At 52.0% G+C, this 15,668-nt stretch overlaps 2 protein-coding genes across 2 annotated transcripts in view; one reads left to right on the forward strand and one right to left on the reverse strand.

The window, feature by feature from the left end:
• The window catches only part of Pkp1 (plakophilin 1), a 48,426-nt gene extending 45,552 nt beyond the window's left edge, over positions 1-2,874 (reverse strand). Inside the window, exon 1 of the mRNA XM_052200646.1 lies at positions 2,405-2,874. Within this exon, the coding sequence (XP_052056606.1) occupies positions 2,405-2,606 (202 nt within the window). The 5' untranslated portion in view covers positions 2,607-2,874. The remainder of the gene's footprint in view (positions 1-2,404) is intronic.
• Positions 1-15,668, forward strand: part of Tmem9 (transmembrane protein 9) — a 678,246-nt gene that overhangs the window by 558,774 nt on the left and 103,804 nt on the right. The gene's annotated exons all lie outside the window — the stretch shown is intronic.

Consider the following 15,668-nt stretch of genomic DNA (forward strand, 5'->3'; position numbering starts at 1 on the left):
ACAAATAACTGACACCCTGACACACAAAGGGACACCCTGAGAACACAGGAGAGCACATGGACAGTTCCTCTTGGGGACTTCTGAGGACTTCATAACCAAGGTGAAGGATCTGGCTTGCCGTGAATAAGGAGGGAATGGGGAAATATGTACATTAAATTATCCGGCCCTCAACAGCTCGAAACTCCCTTCCTAAAGAGGAGAAGGTGACAAGGGAGGGACTGATAGATGAGGGACTGAGGAACGAGAGAAAAGCCTCTTCTAAGTGCCCAGGCCCAAGGAACAGTGGTCATTTTGCTAAGCGCCCCCTTGGGCGGGGCCCGCCTTCTTTAGCGTGTGGGCTCTAACAAAGAGCCTCTGGATATGAGGCCAGGCTCTCCAGACCAGTGTTCTGTTCCAGGCGAAGCTTATGTGAGAATTCAACCTGTCCAGGGAACAGAGACCTTCCACAGCTGCCAACTGGTCTCTGCCAACATGGAAAGCAGGCCCCTGGCATGGAAATCACCAGAAGAAAGAGCGCAGAATGGCTGTGCAGCAGACATCAACACTTGGGCGTTTCAGATGAAGAGGACAGAGAAATCTGACGAAAACAAAGCCAGATAAACCAGACGCACCAGCTCCAAGTGCCCCAACCGCCTATTCCAGCTGGGAGAACTGGCCCCCTTTGGGAACCTCCCCAGAGGCTGAGATTAGAGCAGACACACCTACAGGGCCAGTCCCAGGGGAGTTTCTGGACAAGTATGCATTAGGAGGCATCAGGGTCAGCCCCAAGCCTTGGCCTGGATGAATCCCCTTGGGGGACCTCTGGTAGAGACATCATCAGATGGCTACCCACAAAGCCCAAGGTAGAAGCAGCTCCGTGAGAGGGCAGATGGCAGGGAGCACCCTGATAGGTAGGGAGGAGGGATGTTTGGGCCCTGAATGTAGTTTGGGATTTTTTTGTGGCTGGGCAGGCAGAGCAGGGTGGAGAGGGACTGCAGTTAAGCACTCTGCTGAGAGGAGTGGGTGGCCTCAAGCTGTGCCCTGGGCTGTGGCTCCAGGAGGCCCTTTGTCACTCCAAACCTGCTTTCAAATGAAGCCAGTGGCAGTGACAAAGGCATTAAATAAAAGGGAGTTAGGCAAGGGAGTGTACATCTGTTAGGAGAGGAGCCAGGCGCCCAGGCGGGCAAAGGGCACGGAGAGCGAGCGGCAAAGCTTTTTGGTGTGGGAGGTGGCAGAGTCTGCCAACAGCCATTTTCTCTTCCTTAGTTCCTACCAAGGGGTCACCAGGGAACAGAGGGAAGAGAGCACATGTCTGGGGCAGAGAGTGTGGGCCTGTGGGCACGCTGGAGGGCTGGCAGAAGGCTAGTTCCTTTGTTTTTCCTTGTCCCCCCCCACCCAACAAGGTCTCTATAAGTGTGCCCTGTTTGACCTGGACTTTTATTAGCATTTTCCTCAATTTGGCTAAATAATAAAAACAAACATGTTTCAAGTTTTGCTAGTGATGTTTGATCACCAAAGGTTGGCATATTTCTTACTGGGAATTCTTTGTATGAAAATTTTACTCTAAGTGGGCTCATTTGAAACTGGGAGATCTCCTACCCTTCCCCTCCCGCCTCCCTTCCCCCACCCCCCGACTAAATTCATTTCTGGTTTGACACTATTTTCTACTTAAGTTGGGTCAGGGGAAGGGGGCTCTATAGTAAGGATTAGAGTTAAGAGAGCCAGCACTCAGTCTTTCTTGTAATGGGAGCACTGGCCCCATGATAGTCTCCCAATCAGATTTGCATCTTTGATTTGGTTGGAGAGTCCATGTAAAATATCAGGGGACCCCAGGGACTAATATGTGTGTGTGTGTGTGTGTGTGTGTGTGTGTCTCGCTCCCTGACTCCCCATCCCATAATGACTCTCCTGAATGCAAATTCCACCACAGCAATTCAGTAGCTCCCTTTTCTCCTTCACACACCACCTTCTCTAGGGTTGTTGTCCCTCTCAGCCTATGTGCGAGCCAGGTTCTGATTGTAAAGACTGAGGAAGGTGAAGGTGAGGATGTGGGGAGAGGCAGGCGAGAGCTCCCGGGTCTGGAACTTCGGGTCCGACACTTGAAGATAATCGGAGGCTGGTACCCACGAAGCAGGATTGGGAAAAAGAGAGCCATCTGGATTCGGGACTGAAAGTTACTCCCAGCTGTGTCCCCCAGTGAGCTACCCATCCTGACCCACAGCGTGCCATCAATCTCCAGCAGCAGGCTAGCTGGGGGCGGCCGGGTCCACCCTGTGGCAATGGCCTGATTGCTGAGATGTGGGCACTCTCACAGACCCCGTCAGGGCGGGCTGACACTCAGTCCCCACTGGGTCCGACGGAAGTCGGGAGAGACGCACCATCCCCTGGGCGCCGCGCAAAAGAGAGAGAGCGTGTGCGCCCTTACCTCGGTTGGAGTGACTCAAGGTGGACGACTGCGAAGACTTGGACTTCTGCCGTTTGACAGTCATCATCACCTGCTCCTGCACGCGCTGCCTGCCCGACGTGCCAGTCTTCATCTTTTGGTCAGAGGGCAAGGCGAGCGTGGAGTTGTCCTGGTCCTGGAAGCATTCGTACGCCAGCGCGGTCTTGAGCGGCGAGTGGTTCATGGTGGCAGGAGGCGCGGGCCAGGCCAGGGGAGCCGAGAGTGCGAGCGCAGGCCAGGGGAGCGAGAGTGCGAGCCGGGGTGCGAGCGAGCGCGTGTTCTCGTCTCAGCGGCTCCCTATGGCCATAGAGCGCTGGTTCGCGTGAGGGCTCCCGGCTGCTGCTCCTGGCGCCTCCGCCCGGGCTCGTCCCTCTGTAGGCACTGGCGGGACCCGCCCTCCGTCAGACAGGATATACCACCCCTGCCCTGCGCCACCCACTCCGCAGGCCGCCGCTCAGACGCGAGCTGCAGGGCACTGCCGCTGCCAGGAGGGCGCTGGGGTGTGTGTGCAGGGCGGCGGGGAGTGCCCGATGCTCAACTCTCTCAGGATCGTCCTTCCTTTCCTGGTGACGGTGACAAGGAAGGGAGGTCCAGGGGAGACGCCCCTAGGTTCCACTCCTGCTGGCTCCAGGAGAAAGTGTGTGCTCAGCTAAGGACGTACAAGGGACCTCTGTCGAGGAAAAGGGAGCTTTTCTAGCTCAGCTCCCCACTCTGTCCCTGTAAAGCGAGGTGCCCCCTAAAGCCTGGAAGGTCATGGCAGAGACCAGCCCTGCCCCTTGGGGGGGTTCTCCGGCTGATGGCTGATGGCTGATGGCTCTTGGGCCACTGGCCAAAGAGAATGCTTTCCACTCTAAAGCAGCCTTTAGCTGGAAGGGAGTGAAGTCTGGGGCAGGGGCATAGCAAGACTTAGAAAACAAACCAACCCGCAAAGCTACACTCCATCACTTGTGTATACACCCAGCAAAGAAATCGTGTCAGCAATGGACCTTCTCTGAAATGACATATACTCCTCCCACAACAAATGGGGAAAGGCTCTGAGTAGGTTTCAAGTTAGTGTTTGTCTTAACTATTGGAAAAGTTAAGACAAACACTAACTTGAAACTTACTCAGAGCCTTACTGAAAAAACTGGAAGCTGCCTCATCCCTAAAACTCTCCACTCTGTGCCAGGGACTGTATGTGTTCTCCTCTACACGCACACACAACCTTGGTGTGTATGTGTGTGTGTGTGTGTGTGTGTGTGTGTGTGAAGCCTGTGGCACCCTCCTGAACTATGGAGGGAGCCCACAGCAGTGAATTTGGTGTGTGACAGCCGCTGAGGACTCTTAAAGCCTTTTTGATGGTGATCTTTCTTAAGGATATCACATCCTGCCTTGCCCATGTTAGCAAGCAATACTGGAAATCTCTTCTGCATTTCTTGATGCCTCGGGTTTCTGATTCTGGATATCCACCACTGAAGGGCGCAGCCGTGACATCGTGTCCCCTTAGGTTGAGGGTCTCGGTGACTGGATGCTGCTGGTCTTGCCTTCAGGTGTAGTTGTCGCTCGTTGCCCACAGGAGTCCTTTTCAGCTCGCACCTTTAATCTGCAGAGGAAGGGGAAATCACACAGTAAGACTGGCTGCTACTTATGCATCAAGGAACTGCCCAGGAGACTGACTGCAACCAGGTGAAGGTCGGTTGTCACCTCTCTTCCAGAGAAGTGGGTGCCCCATACAGGCAGCTCGGCTGTTCCCCAGACGGCTCTCACGGGAACTATCTGCATAGCAGATTGTTATAAAGCAGACCTTAGCTTCCTCTAGAAACAGTGTTATACTAGAGGGTTGTGTTCTTAAAACAAACAAACAAAACAAAAGCAAACAAAAAAAACCTTAAGAGATGTGAGCCCAAACTTGCCATCGTTGGTGACTAAAGTGAACGGCCTTCAATCTATCGTCATCCCTCCACGTTAGGAGATTCTGCACCCAGTCACCGACTGTTGTGCACATCACAGCCTGGCTCCACACTCTACTAGTAAGAAGAGCAGCAGCTCGTTCCCAGCAAGTGACAAAGCCTCTCTTCTAACCAGGTCTGATGATTCCTGGTCCACTGCTTGTCCTTCCCACTGTCCAGTTTCTCTTAAAAGTCCTATAAACTGGGCATTAAAGGCTGTACACATTGGTTCCATAAGGGCCCAAGTATACTATATAAAGTACACACAACAGCTTATAAAAATGCAATTCCATTATATCATACACTCGGACTACCAGAGACCTAACAAGTTAGCCATAATAAACGTTAATTGAGTCTTTAAAAAAATGATAATTCTGCTATCTTCTGCAATACACAGGTGATGGAGGTAGCTCATAGTCTTATGAAAACCAAACCCATGAAAGCCCAAACTGATCACCTTTAAAAACCCGTTTCCAGGTGTAAAGTTCAGTTTGTCTGGCTGCTGCTGTAAGATTTGGGTATTGACATTATTTTTTATCGCACCAATAGCAATAGGCAGCATTTGCAGCACGCTCCTGCAAGCCTGGTGCTTACAGATGGGGTCACGGGTCCTCTTTATGTGACCCATGCCGTCCTTTCAATGATCCTGTGAACCTGGTACCACCATCATCACCTTTTCTTTTCAGAGGAGGAAACTGAGGCACTGTAAGGTTACCCAGTTAGTAATTGGCAGAGTGAGATCAAGAAGAAGCAACTGGATCCAGCATGTAGCAGCATTTGACTGCTTCCTTATGATTTCTTTATCAGTCAGTGGGCTCTGAACCCTTTCAACGCCTTGGATATATATTATATATATATATATATATATATATATATATATATATATATATATATATATATATTTATATTATATATATATATATATATATATATATTATAAAACTCCAGCACTGGGAAGTCAGGCACTATCTTCCCTTATGATTTATCCTCTGTCTCCTGCACCACATCTGTAAAGTGAGCGGCAGATCTGACAGATCGTCGTGTAGCACTGGAGCTGTGATCTCACTGCGATGTTCATAGAGAAGGGGGAATCTTGGGTCCTCTGTTCAATGCTTTGCTTTCTACCACTGCTCCTAACAAAGTGTGAGAGAGCCCGTAGAGCTCACAGGGAGTGCTGAGCAGCCCTTCCCAGCCCCCACCGTGCACATTCTCTTTGTATTCTTTATCCGATCCCCCAAACCCCTAAACCACTCTGAGAGGTATTATTCTTCATGCTGCAAACACACTTAGAAGCTGAGCCAATGATGAAGCCAAGGACTTGTGCACTATGAGACAGGAAAAAGGAACGTTCTTGTCACCACTAGAGGACCAGAGGAAGGAGGGTCGTGCATCTATTCCCACTACCTCTCTTCCTCCCATGTGCGGTCCTAGCTCAGAAAGTACACAGAAAAGAAGGGAACCCGGCTGAGGCGCTGAGGGATGCTGAGGAGGCCCTGCGGCTCAGGCAAAGCTCTATGGCATGCTTCCAGGAGACTGTTGAACGTGCATTTGGACCGTGAGAGAATTCTGATAGGTCCGTGTGAGTTGGGAAACTCAATGGTCTGTTCCTGGAAGAAATTTATTTTGACCTAATTATTAAACAGCGCGAGCAAAATTGCATCCTCCAAGTCACTGAAAGAAATGAGTAAGAATGGTCCTCTAATTTTGTTTGCCACTTGCCTACAGCATTAAATTGACCCAAATTGTGAACCTCAACACTCAAGGCACCCTCCCAGTCTTCATGAGAGCAGGACATCTTGTGGCCTTGTGGAAGGTGAGTTCATTTAGTCAACAGTTGTTCACCGAGAAACCACTTACTGTGTGATGGGAAAGCCCCAGCAATGGAGGACGGCCCAGGGAAGGCTCAGAGGTTTCTTGGGATCTTGCTATGTCTAACAGGGCTGGACGCGGTTCCCTTCTGCTTGGATTCAGCCCTCCTAGATGAGTGAGTGAATCATCTCCACCTGTATGTCTCCACCTACAGACTAATGCAGAATCCCCAGGGATAAAGAAGATGGGACACTCTTGCTCCCTGGGCTCCTACGCTTGTCAGGATGGTTCCCCCCCCCCCCCCCCATTTACATCTCTCTGCATCTGTCCCATGTTCTAAAACAGTGGCCACGGGGCTGGCTCTGCTCCCAGGCGTTTTCTTGCCGAAGTCTTTCAGCCATAGTTCAGGCTTCTCAAGCGATGTCCAACTCAGGTCTCAAGCTCGTGGAGACACCATCTCCTCCTCCCTAACCTAACTGTGTGCTCTGCTTTACCCTCTACTTCCTGCTTTCTGTCGCTTCCTCATTGCTGTGCTGATGCCTGTCCCCATGCCTTCCTCCAGGTGTGCTATTACCCCTGCACAGAGCCTGCTCAGTCAGACACCCAGGTGTACTGAGTCCTACCTAAAGTGAGCCAGAGGCCGCATCAACCCCTGGGACTTACACAATAAGAAACGTTCAATTTGCATCTCACAGGGCTTACATTCTAAAGGGCTGCACGAGGGCAAACTATTAAACGAGCTAGCAGAATTACTGCAGGTTATATTAGGTACCGTGTGGGAAACATGAGCGGTGATAGACTACAGAAAGACTGCTGTAGCCACCGGGACAGAGAGTGCCAGCAGGCTGAGACCTGCAGACCTTCTGTCTCCGATGGAGCTTCTAGCCCAGCCCAGCATACCCTTGGGACCTGTACATCAAGGTGGGCGGGCAGGCAGCACCGCTCTGGGGGATTGTCTGTGACGGCTGTTGCTTTAATCAGTTAACGCTGCAGGAAATTTAAATCACGGCCACATTTCAAGCACCTGGTAGCCACACAACTCCGGTGGGCACTATACTGCAGGAAGTGCAGGATTCTGTAACTCCTGTCTAGTTGAACTTTCTGAGAGAGTAAGGAAGAGCCATTCCCAGGTGTTAATCAAGACGCATGTGACAAAGCGTCCCATCTCCGTCTGTCTGTCCGTCCGTCTTCGCTGCTGTGGTCATTCCTGTTACCTGTGAAGAGTAATTCCCAAGCCAGATTCAGTCTCCCACCTGGAGTCCACTGTGCCTCCCTGTCCACATGCCTTGCTCTACTTCATGAGACCCATGCATCTTTATGATCTAGAGCAGCTTGAGGGAAGGACACTGCTGCTCATCGCAGCTTCCTCCATGTCCACACACCTTATGCCTGTTTGCTGTAACCTTCCATCTTGTGCACAAGCAAGCCCAGGTGCAGACCCTGCCTGGACTCCCGAGGTAGCCTTGCTCAGCGCACCACAAGTCTTTGCCTCAACCAAGCATGTTCATCTCCCAGCCCGTGTCTCTGTCTGTCCATGTGAACACAAGGAGCCTGTCTCTGTTCCCGGGGGACCCAGAATTTATTTAACCCCTGCATTATCCAGAATGCCTCAAGGAAACCCCACCTAAGAAGCCATTTCACCAAGATTCCAATAAATCATGCCTCACAGGAACCTTTAAGGGACTCTTTAGAACTCTTGACCTTGGCTTCTCTCAGGGTACCAGACCAGAAATGGACCAGACTCTACCTTGATTCATGGTGGGACCATATGCCACTTTCCACAGGCTGTAGGACCACTGGTCCTGGAAGATATAGGGACGTACAGAAGTCCCCCCCCCCCCAGCCATGGTCTGGGAGATGGAGGGATGGAGAAAGCCTAGAAGGAGCAGAGGCTATGCCCACATCCCCTTGACAAGCCCTCCAGCTGGAGGGAGAGAGCATAGGGGCCGGGGCTAGAAACTAGCGATGTCCCTGTAGGCAGACACCCTGTCCAGCTCTGTCCTGGAAGAGTCCAGGGGCAGGGCTGACAGAGGGAGGAGACAGGCACCAAGGGGTTGGGCAGGAGGTCCTGGGTGAATCTAGGGCATCCTGAGCTAGCCAGCTAAAAGGCGAGGCCAGGGTGTGCACTGAGGGCTCCTGAGCCACCAGGACTGTCTCTGAGCTGCTCTTCTGGTCTCTCTGGGTGGGGTGGGTGGGGCAGTTGCCAGCAGGGAGGGAAGATGATGAATGGTAGCAAGGATTCAGTCCAGCACTGACTGACAGCCGCTGTCAGCACTAGACTTGTACTGTGCCCTGCCCTTCTGTCAACCCAGATTTTACTAGTTCCTCCTAACACTGTCTTCTTGAGGTACTGCCTTCTCTCTTGCCTCAACCTATAGATAGTCCTGCTCTGTGATCCCTGGTGGACCTCAGGGTTCAGCCATTCCCCCCCCTCCTCCACTCCCCATCACTGGCCTTACCCAGGTGCCCAAACTCATTTCAGAATAGACTCCAGGAAGGACCCTGGAAAAGCAAGAACGGGGTTCTAGAGCCAGCAGAACAATGCGGGCGCCCCAGCTTTGCCACTGCTGGCTGTGTGACCTTCACTAAGTCACTCGACCTCTTGGTACCTCAGTTTCTTCATTAGGGGGCATCAAGTTAGTAACATTCCTTACAGGATTCTTAGAGCCATAAATAGACCCCCCCCCATGCCACGCAGTGCAAGGAATCCTCGTAGGCACATAATAGGAAGCATCACAAGGGTTTAAGAAGGACTTTCTTCTTCCACCAGTAGTAGCCACCGTCTGTCTACCTGCCAGTCTTCCACAATACCCCGGGCCGTGTGCCCTGCTCAGGTCCCTGCTTTTTGATGGCAGGTCCCTCAAACATTCCCTCCCTCCCTGGAGCAGGGCCATACTGTCCTCAGGGTCTACTTATAGGCTCTTGCTGACTGTCTCAGCCTCTTGTCCATGTCCCTCTTTGAATTCATTCTTTTTCTACCATCAGCAACCTGCCATCGCCTGTGGATACTCGGGAGGTGGAGAGGCCCCCTGAGACCCAGCGAGCACTTTGACTTCTAGAAATTGGCAGGTTGGTGTGGGGAGGCCTGGGAAGGTATGCTTGTGATGTCATCCTCAGTATCTGGCCCTGCCTCCTCCAACCTCAGGGGCACCAGCCTCCCTCTCCCTTTTTTGGTGGATGGTGGGGTGGGGACGGGATGACAAACTTGATACTTGAGAGGCAAGGGACAGAGTAAAGTGCCCGGAACAGGCCTGATCTGGGAAGTGCTGCTCTTCTAATGTTCTTGTAATGTCTTATGGGAAAATTGCTAGTATTCAGGAGGTGGAGCCACAGTCCATGGTGGGCGTTGCGTGTGGTAGGAGGGTGGGGTGTGTGCCTGAGAGCCCAGCAGGGCCCGGTGCTCTTCTTTCTGTCTCACAGTCACCTGCCCAGTCCCAACCCCAGGCCTGCACGGCTTGCTGGTGATTTGATGAGTCACCTGCCTTTGCCTGCAGACGGCAGCCACACCCAGAGCAGTTGGCACCCTGCATTGCTTCTGCTCTGAGCTGCCGGGCAGGCAGCCTGCCAGGCCATGGATGGGCATTGGTGGGAGCCAAGACACTCCAGCACCTTAAGCCAGGCTACGAATCTGCTGAGTGTCAAAGCCTCCCGTCTGCATTGCCCCAGCCAGCCAGCCAGGGCCTCCCGGGGAAAGCCAGGCACCTTATTCAGATCACCAGGAACAAGCCGCAACACCTCTCCTACCGATGTTCAATAACAAGGTGTGGGCCACAACTAAGGGGCTAGAGTCTCCCACCCACTGTGGGCCCTGCCTGGTCACTGCGGCTCCCTCTGCCAGACACAGCTGCTATGGCACCAGAGACCACCAAATCAGCTCTGTCCACTGGGGTCCACCTCAAACTCCTCCATAGTCTTCAAAATGCCTTCATCCTGGAGATCCTCTCTCGCCTTCCATCCTTCCCACAAGTCTTACAGCATAGCACCAACCCCTGTGCCCACTTTGGCACATCATACTCCCCCCCTCTGTGCACCCTAAGCTCTTTGTGTCACCAGCACACCCACTCCGGCACTCTGCATATTTAAATGGCTTGATAAATGCCTAGCTAGCCAACCTGCATTCCATTCATATGTTCTGTTATGACATCCCTGTCACCAGACCCCATGTTGGAAAACACCCACAATGGCCTTCACCTTAGATCCTGCTGGGGTACAGGCAGGACTTGGACCTATTTTGACAGAGTCCCTGAGGATTTGAGGGGGTCTGTTGTTACCCTATTCTTCTAAACCTCTCTAGACTTAGGGCTCCCCTGTCCTCACAGTTACTAAGAGAGCAGAGAGGAGGGGCAGGAGGGCCAAGGAAGGGGCTTCTCTTTTTTTGTTTGTTTGTTTGTTTGTTCTGTTCTGTTTTTTTTTTTTTTTTTTTCTGAGACAGGGCTTCTCTGTGTAGCTCTGGCTGGCCTCGAACTCAGAAATGTGCCTGCCTCTGCCTCCCAGAGAGCTGGGATTACAGGCGTGTGCCACCACCACCACTGCCCGGCTGGAAGATGCTTCTCACTCCTTTCCAAAGCAGCATCTGGATGTGCTTTCCACCTGCCAACCCTGTCCTTGACTGGCATGCTCCAAGAGCCTTTGCTGTGCCAACTAAGACCAAGTGGCTTTCATCCCAAGAGGGTTTTATCCCCTCTCCTACTCTCTTGGAAGCGGGTCAATAAAGTGGAGCTGAGTGCCAAGTCCGTGAACACAGGACTCTCCTGTTGACCCCTGAGATAGCATAGGCCGCTCTCCCGGCTCCATGACTGTGGAGCTCAGGCTGAGGGCAAGGAGAATCTGGTGAATGGCGGTGCTGTGGAACCAGGATGTGGAGGACTTGTAGGATCTATAGACTACTGGAGAGCACAGACACGGAGAAGGCCGGCTTGAAGTTCAGGGTAAAGAGTTTGGGTTTTGTTGTTACAAGGGGTGATCATTTGGATCCTCACCAACAGCAAGCACCTTTGGGACCATTTGTTGGCTCAGGTGAATCTGCTTGGACACGGCTTTAGGTGACACTCACCTCTGTTTAGTGTTTTATGGTCGTGGCTTCCTGTGCTGTGTCTCTTGGGATCTGCCCCTCGATTCCTTGAGATGCTGCCTCATTATCGCACCCCTGCCCCCTCTCCGCCCCCCCCCCAGGAGAATGAGAAGCTGATCTTGGAGAAAGACTATGACTTGCCCAAAGCTAGTAGTCCTTAGCAGCAGAGCTGGATCTCAAGGTGCTTGATATGATCCCCAGACAAATTGTTTCCTTCCATGTCACACACACACACACATACACACACACACACACACACACACACGCCTTAGGACATATCAGAGAGGAAAGAGATGCCAAAGGGCATCCTCTTCAGGGGATGTTTTAGTGGGTGGAGTAGAGTCCCTCACAGATATCAACATCCCTGCCACTGTAGTCTGTGAGCCTGGCGAGTTTTGGAAAGGGTTCTTTGCAGGACCACAGCTGAGATCAAGGGTTTTCCTAAGAGAGAGGTGGGTAGAGATCTGCTTCAGAGGGGGCCGCATGCAGGTGGAAGCAGTGAGAAGCCCTCTGCTGCCTCGTGGAAGGGACGCCAAAGCCACTGGGGACTGTGAGACAGATGAAGCAGAAGTGCAGATGGAGCTGACAAGGCCAACACCTGATTCTGGGCTTATGGCGTCCAGGAGCGGGAGAGAATAATTTTCTACTATCCTAAGATACGAGGACATGGGAGTGGGAGCACGGGGAACTGATATTGATGTTGCACCTGAAACTCCCAGGTGCAGGTGGGCAGCATAAACTGATATTAGCCTCTCTCAGCAACAAGCTCACTTGGCATCCCTCTTGGTGGGGATAGGAGCCATGACTAGAGTGCCAGATGGACACCATCCCTCAGCAGTGGCACAGCATAGAGACCGGCTCTTGCCCAGCACCAGGAAGCCAACCACTTACTCCCTGCCCCCTCCCCCCCCTCCGCCTCCCACCTTGATGCTTGGTTTCATTCAGTGCTGAGAGAAGAACGGTGCCCAGTGGCTCTCGGCAAACCGAAGCGGCCATGGAGACATCACTTCTCTGCCAGGAGGAATTTATGAAGCCGGTTACACCTCTCTGCCAGGAAGTCAGAGGGGCCTAGCCTCTAATAACCGCCAGTCTCTCAGCCTGGCGGCCCATCATTTTCATACTTTCCTACTTAATGGGATGTCTGCAGGCAGTCAAAGCAACACAGCCACAATTAAACACAACACAAAACATAATGGGACTTTGTCTCTCTCTGGGCCTTTCATTGAGAGCTCAGACAGCAGTCAGGCTCTGGGGAGACCACTTGTTACTTTACAATAGGGAGACTGAGGTCTCGTCCAAGGACAGAGGCAGCATAGGGCCTGATCAAGTTACCCATGGGTGCATGTGGCTCTGAAGGCCTGTCTGGCTCGCCTGCTTGAAAGGAAAATAACAGAAAGCTTCTTTTGTTTGTTTTACTTTTATTTTTTTTTTTCTGGATTGGTATATTCTTAGAGACATGGGATCCAGACAGCCTGTCCAAATCAATGAGGCAGGAAGGGTTGGCGGGCAGAGGTAATACCGAGGTAGGAAGCACTGCTCTACACAGCCTTTGTTCTTTCTTCATTTGACCTTATACAGTGCAGAGTTCTGGACCTGGCTTGGTTACCATCTGCTGTGTGACTTTGGACAAGTCGCTGGCCTTGTCTGAGTTTCAGTTCGCCTGCTTATAAAAGAAGCAGGTGGGAGTGGATGGTCTAAGTCAGTAGTTCTTAGATCTTAAGGTGCATCTAATCCCTAAGGAATCTTGTTAAAACACGGATTGTGGTGCAGCAGCTATGGGGCGGGGCCTGGGGCTCTGCTTTTCTCTGAAGCTCTCAGGGGTAGGCCATGCCGCACGTTGCACACTTAGATCAAGTTAGCTAATCATGGTCTGTAAATGCCATCAACCCATTGTCACCACCGTCCCCAGGGTACCAGCTGAAAAAAAACAAATCGGTTAACATGTGTAAGAGGACTTTATAAGCTGCAGGACCTTCTACAAACACAAAAGAGCTCCCATAATATGATTCAGGCTTTGTGTCCGAAACCAGAGGGCTCGGCTCAGGGTCAAGTCCTCACCCCCCTCACCAGCTAAGGAGTGCTCCGTGAGCATCCCATTCCACATGCCTGTGGGATGGGGGCAGGGGAACGGGGGTGGGGGGGAGTAGGTCAACCTCTCAGGCCTTTTGGGAAAGTAACATGAGGGTAAAATTGAACTCTAGACACAGGAGATTCTGTGTATGATGACAAACATCAGCTCTCCCCAGAGCCACTATCCAAGTGGATCAGGTTCTGGAATAGTTTCTGGAACCTGAAGCATCCACCTACACCTTCCCTTGCTTTCCACAACTGAACATCATCTACTTGGGCCCTAAGGCCTCCCCTGGGGCCCCAGGATCCCCTATAGCCTCGGAGAGTAGACTTCTGGTTTCTCTGTGCAGTCCCCTTGACTACACTCCTGCAGCTGCTGGAGAACCTGGCCTCTGCAGCTAACATTGTTGGGCGTGTAGCTGGCAGGGAGGGAGTCAGGGGGATCTGCACTTCTTCTTTTCCCCTGGGAAACCACCTGCTGTCTGAAGTATTTGAGGTTTGGCACAAATGACTGACAGTTTCCATGGTGAAAATAAGCTTGTGGGATTTCCCCCACATGGCCTAGCCTCCCACCCACTCTTAGACTGGGAGATGCAGTGGGTTCTTAGACTGGGAGGGCCTTCTTCCAAGAACTGGGTTCTTCCTTCTGGACCATCTTCCCTAGCATGAGCTATTTGCAGGAAGATTCTGTGGACAGCCAAAAGCCACAGTGCACAGCCCCGTGGAAAGGACTTAGGTTCTGACTCTCTCCCAACCCGTAGCAGTGAAGTCTGGTTATGTCTAAACAGAACAATTACCCTAATTGCTGTTTGTGCTAATTATCCTGTCATCATTGGTCAGACAGTAGGATAGCATTACTCATTCACGGGGCCGTGGAAGAGCAGCTTGCTGTAGGGCCCAAGCCTCTGGAGGGGTAGAGCTGGAGTGTGGACCCCAGTGCACGGTCTGTCCAAGTCTCCAGATCCACTATGTGCCACAGTAGGCTGGGAGCCTTTGGGTGTGATTAGTATGTCTTAGTTTCCAGATAGGAAGGTTCAGGTTTGCTGATGTGCAGATTTTATATAATATACTTAAATGTGCAGGGAAGGGCAAATTATCATATTATTCATAGTTCTGTTGATGATGACGATGGGGAAAAAACTCAACTTTCCTGTTTAAAGTAAGTAAGGGATTATTTGTAACAGTCTAGTTTGGAACCACTCTAAGTCATTGTGTGAGTAACCAGTTCCGGACTGTTCCTGTCTGGCTGATGGGGTCCCCGCCTTACCTCCTCCTGCCCAGATGAACACTCGTGGGAGAGTGGTGTTGGGGGGATCTGTCCTATGTCCTATTTTTAGAGTACTTTGCTGAGAGATGTGGTGGTCCCCAGAGACAGTGGCAATCTCCCCTTCTTTCTAGGGGCTCTTGCTTGTCTGCACCATGGGAGCTGAAGAGCGGAGCTCCTGTACTGAGGTCTCTGGCCAACTCTGTCTGTCCTTCCTAAAAGGGCTTCACCCTGACTTTGAACCTGTCAATGGAGGAGGCTTCATCCTTCCTCATGCTCCCTGGCCCGTTTCTAAGTTGCAGAATGCTTGAGTTGTAGCTAACGCTTTCTGTCAGCTCTCAGTCTCTTCCCGTCCTTCTTCAACACCCTTTCCTGGAGGATACACCTTCCTGCGTAGTCTAATCACAGAGGAGCTTCAGGAAGAGGAAGGAAGGGAAACAATTCTGGATGACACTGAAGAGATTTGAAAGCCATCAGATGTATGTATGGTACAGAAAATTCAAGGCGGGCTTGGGGAAAGGCGCACGCTAGGACTTGGAGTGAGGAGAACTGGTTCCTGCCCGGGTTTGCTGCCCGCTAGCTCTGCCTTTCTTAGGCAGAATGAGTAGGCACCGAGGCAGGGATATGGGGCGTTTTGAGGTGAATTGAGGGCAGAATGTGCAAGATACCATGCAGAGAAACGTGTGCCCAGGCTACAAGAGAGCCTTGGGTTCCTTAGGTTTCCCGCCCGCCTGGCTCCCCCACCCCCACCCCCTTATTCACCTGCACATGGTAGCCCGTTTGCCACGTGGACTTGCATGGAGGACTCATGAATCCATTGCGGAGTGAGAAGGAGAGAGGGAAGGGGAGGCGAATGGAGAAATGACTTTCCCAGACTTCAAGTCCCATTCTGGGCTAGCCGCTAAGGCAAGCCGGCAGCCTTCTCCTCTTAGGACTCGTGGTAGCTACAAAAGAAGCTGAGCCTTTCTAGCAAAGGAGGAGCTTGGTCCGTGAGGCATTCATCCAGCAATGGCGGTATCCCCACTTAGCAGAGGCTCCCCCCATCCAGCTCTCTGGATGGTGCATGGTCCCTCTGGCCATTAGCTCTCTCCCCGTGCCTCAGAC

The sequence above is a fragment of the Apodemus sylvaticus genome, chromosome 12 (genome assembly GCF_947179515.1).
Source record: "Apodemus sylvaticus chromosome 12, mApoSyl1.1, whole genome shotgun sequence".
Classification (NCBI taxonomy): domain Eukaryota; kingdom Metazoa; phylum Chordata; class Mammalia; order Rodentia; family Muridae; genus Apodemus; species Apodemus sylvaticus.